The sequence below is a fragment of the Tarenaya hassleriana genome, unplaced genomic scaffold (assembly GCF_000463585.1).
Source record: "Tarenaya hassleriana unplaced genomic scaffold, ASM46358v1 Cleome1313, whole genome shotgun sequence".
Taxonomy (NCBI): domain Eukaryota; kingdom Viridiplantae; phylum Streptophyta; class Magnoliopsida; order Brassicales; family Cleomaceae; genus Tarenaya; species Tarenaya hassleriana.
In genome coordinates this window covers 1-3266 of record NW_010963640.1, presented here as the reverse complement: position 1 = coordinate 3266, position 3266 = coordinate 1, and the positions used below count along the sequence as shown (strand labels likewise).

At 39.8% G+C, this 3266-nt stretch overlaps 2 protein-coding genes across 3 annotated transcripts; one reads left to right on the top strand and one right to left on the bottom strand.

Annotated features, from left to right (window-relative positions):
• Positions 1–182: 182 nt before the first annotated feature.
• On the bottom strand, positions 183–1330 carry LOC104807909. Its single transcript, XM_010533353.2, has 3 exons — positions 1172–1330; positions 852–1057; positions 183–555 (listed from the first exon to the last, which is right to left on the bottom strand). The coding sequence occupies exons 1-3, from the start codon at positions 1268–1270 to the stop codon at positions 351–353; spliced, it is 510 nt and encodes a 169-aa protein (XP_010531655.1). The 5' UTR covers positions 1271–1330; the 3' UTR covers positions 183–350.
• Positions 1331–2013: 683 nt separating this feature from the next.
• LOC104807908 (transcription factor DYT1-like) lies at positions 2014–2975 on the top strand. 2 transcript variants are annotated; one of them, XM_010533352.1, is made up of 4 exons: positions 2014–2252; positions 2384–2509; positions 2604–2780; positions 2890–2975. In XM_010533352.1, exons 1-4 carry the CDS (start codon positions 2058–2060, stop codon positions 2959–2961), a joined length of 570 nt encoding a protein of 189 aa, XP_010531654.1. In that variant the 5' UTR covers positions 2014–2057; the 3' UTR covers positions 2962–2975. The 2 variants fall into 2 exon arrangements, with proteins under 2 accessions (XP_010531654.1, XP_010531653.1); XM_010533351.1 differs by having other exon boundaries at positions 2330–2509.
• Positions 2976–3266: the final 291 nt, after the last annotated feature.

The window sequence follows — 3266 nt, the reverse complement described above, 5'->3', positions numbered from 1 at the left end:
GGGGGGGGGGGGGATGGCAATAAGAGTAATTTTTATTTTTTTGGGATGACAATGGGCCAATGTTTTTTACTAAATATTTTAAAACACCAAAGCATTTGATTTTACCATGTGCATCAGGAGGTCATGAGGGTAATTCAGCTAAGTATCTTTTAGATCATTGTTGAATATGTGTCATGGCATGATGCACCGTATACGCATGAAAAGACGACATGTTGTTGATGTTCATTTTCACATCCATACATAGATTCATGAACAATGGGAAGAATTCAATGGAAATATAAATCATAAAAGCTTCATGATTGTGAAAAATATTTCATCTAAATATATGCTGAATTGACACCCAAAAGAATTCAAGCATGGCCTCCTCCTTGCTTAAGTTCCCTTGTCGTTGCGGTTGCAGATATGTAATAAGCCACCGCGAAGAGGGCATGGATGAAGCAAAGTATCCCTCCAATGGAGAGAACCCGAGTGTGCGAAATCCCGCAAGATTTTCTCGATCTTGAATTTGCCATCGTCCCTACCATCAACATCGAGAACCCTATCACCAGTATGATCCTGAAAAACATCCAAAATCATTGTCATAATCTCTATATAAGTTTCTACAAATGGAGTTCAAGATTCTCATTCCACATAAAAAGCATACATATTTGCTCATGAAAAACATCATAGATTATTGTCATAATCTCGGGTTAAGTTTCTAAAAACGGAGTTGAAGATTCTATTACATAAAAATTATGCATATTTACTTGTATGATCACGAGAAACTTAAGAAGAGATCATGATTACAGTTATTGTAAAGTTTTTCCAAACGGAATTCAAGATTTGGTTACAGATAAAGTATACATATTTACCAAGAGAAGACGAGAGACACCATAGCGAGTTGCGTGTTTGGAGATGAATCTTCAAGCTCCTTCCTTGACCGGATGCAGACGCACCCACCGAGCAAATTGGACGTGACATGAGCGAGAGCCAAGAGCACAACGGCCGCTAACCCTAGCTTGAACGCTTTGTAGCTCGGATCTTTACACTCGAGTATCCACACTTTCAAATGCTTCACCTGTTCAACATCATATATACATTATATGTCAAGTAAATCCCCATCCTTTGGAGCGACTCTAGATCTATGTATATATAGAAGAGTTGGCGACCGGGTAATGAGTGAGCAATGTACCTTGTTTTGAGCCACCTCGGCTTGGATACCAAGAATTCCGGCCGAAATATCCATTGCCAAGATCAAGATGCATATAAACAAACCGAAATTTTTCGACATTTTCTAAAGAACTTGGAGCAAATGAGCCAAAGGAGGAGGAGGACAAGGAATGATGTTAAATCGGAAACTTGTTCTTGCATTTTAAGGGCAACTCCTTTAGAATTCTCTTGGTTGGATGGAATAAGGATAAAGTGTCTCTTCATGCACGTTACCAAATATAAAACATATTATATATATATATATATATATACACATATATACACTCCTTTACGTACTCTTTTTTCTATATTCCTGATTCTTTGACAGAGAGGCCAAGAAAAGAAAGGGACATGAAATTGAAAATCCTTTTTTCTTTTACATAAAGAGACCCAGACGCTATAAACGAAATCCTCGAGGAAAACCAAAACGCTGATGCGTTTGCGTTTCAAACGGCAGTGATTTTACACCGGCAAAAGAGCGTTTTGAGTGTCTTGGGCCTAGGGCCTACATTCATGGGCGGCGGACCCATTTATAATGCCCCACTTTTAAATTAAAAAAAGTTTAATTTTATTTAAAAAATTTACAAAACTTTAATTAAAATAAATACCCCCATAACAAAATTAAATTTACTGTTATTTGTCTTTTCACCTTCTTTTTACAACAGACCAATTATTTTGACCTCCAACTGAGTTCCCATGCATAACAAACTCACACTTACGACTAAAGATTCTCTCTCCCTCTCTCTCTTCTCTCTCTCTCTCTCTCCCAACAGAAAATTCCCATGTATATGTGAGAAACTCCTATTTAACCAGATCAAACTTTCATGTCCGAAGATTACCTAGGAGGAGGGAGAGAAAAACAAGACTCGATGGACCGACCAAACACATTTCAAGAATCAGACTCCGCCGCAGTTACTGCAAGGAGGATCGGCAGGAGGAGAAGCAACAAGATCAACGACGGCGATGAATACAAATCCAAGAACCTTCACACCGAGAGACGTCGAAGGCATAAGCTGCACTACCGGCTTCTCGCTCTTCGTTCTCACGTCCCCATCATCACCAACGTATAATTCCACACTCGGGTTTCATTGTATATATACATACACATATATGTCTGCGGTTGATGTTTGTATGGATTCAGATGAACAAAGCGAGTATAGTCGACGATGCCATAACTTACATTCGAGAGCTTCAGATTAAAGTGGAGGGCCTCTCTGAGAAGCTGCATGAGATGGAAGTCTCGGAAGTTGAAGAAGAGACGGATCTGAATCCTAAAGTGACCAAAGATTCTCGAGAAGAGATGGAAAACCACGGGATCGAGGTTTTTTTCCCCTCGTATTTCTCGATCTCGATTCGTTAATTTTCCCGTCTCTTGACCAATTTTTCTTGTTGATTTCTGCATGAGAATTCTGCAGGAAGATGTTTACGTGACCAAGATCGGCGAGAGCAAGTACTGGTTGAAGATCATCGCTTCCAAGAAAGTTGGAGTCTTCACCAAGTTCATGGAGGTGATGAACTTTGCCGGGTTAGAGATCATCGACATTAGCATTACCACCTCCAGTGGAGCCATTCTTGTTTCGTCTTCTGTTCAGGTAACTCGTATGTCGGTTTCGGACAAAAGATTCATGGAGGAAAAAGTTATTTGATTAAAGGGTTTTTTTTTTAATTAATTAGAAAATTGTTCGGATATTCATTTTCCAGAGAATTCACGAGGGTTCAGTCGACGTTGAACAGATGAGGGGTTTGCTGATGGATGTCACGAGGAACGCGTGATGAAGAATATACACATCCATATAGATATATTTTTGGTCCGTTATTGAATATTACCATATATTAATTATTATTTCGTTATCATAAACAACGGTTTCTTCAGATTAAACATATGTAGGGATGTCAATTAAGTCCGAAGTCCGAAACCCGGCCCGAGCCCGCCCGAAAATTATAAGGACATGAGTTTAAAAAATGTAGGCTCATTAAACTTCGGGCTTTCGGGCCTTGGGCCAAATGGGCTACGGGTCGGTCGGGCCGGGCCAGTCGGGTCTCGGGCCGGGCTTGAGGCCCGTTAATTTTTTTTTTGT

What these genes read in the sequence shown, in the direction of transcription:
- LOC104807909 (XM_010533353.2), bottom strand. Translation starts at nt 1,270, where the DNA reads ATGTCGAAAAATTTCGGTTTGTTTATATGCATCTTGATCTTGGCAATG. An exon ending in CCGAGGTGGCTCAAAACAAG is followed by an intron (nt 1,058 to 1,171) that starts GTACATTGCTCA and finishes GATGTTGAACAG; the next exon opens with GTGAAGCATTTGAAAGTGTG. An exon ending in GTGTCTCTCGTCTTCTCTTG is followed by an intron (nt 556 to 851) that starts GTAAATATGTAT and finishes GATGTTTTTCAG; the next exon opens with GATCATACTGGTGATAGGGT.
- LOC104807908 (XM_010533351.1), top strand. Translation starts at nt 2,058, where the DNA reads ATGGACCGACCAAACACATTTCAAGAATCAGACTCCGCCGCAGTTACT. An exon ending in ACGTCCCCATCATCACCAAC is followed by an intron (nt 2,253 to 2,329) that starts GTATAATTCCAC and finishes GTATGGATTCAG; the next exon opens with ATGAACAAAGCGAGTATAGT. An exon ending in TTGTTTCGTCTTCTGTTCAG is followed by an intron (nt 2,781 to 2,889) that starts GTAACTCGTATG and finishes TTCATTTTCCAG; the next exon opens with AGAATTCACGAGGGTTCAGT.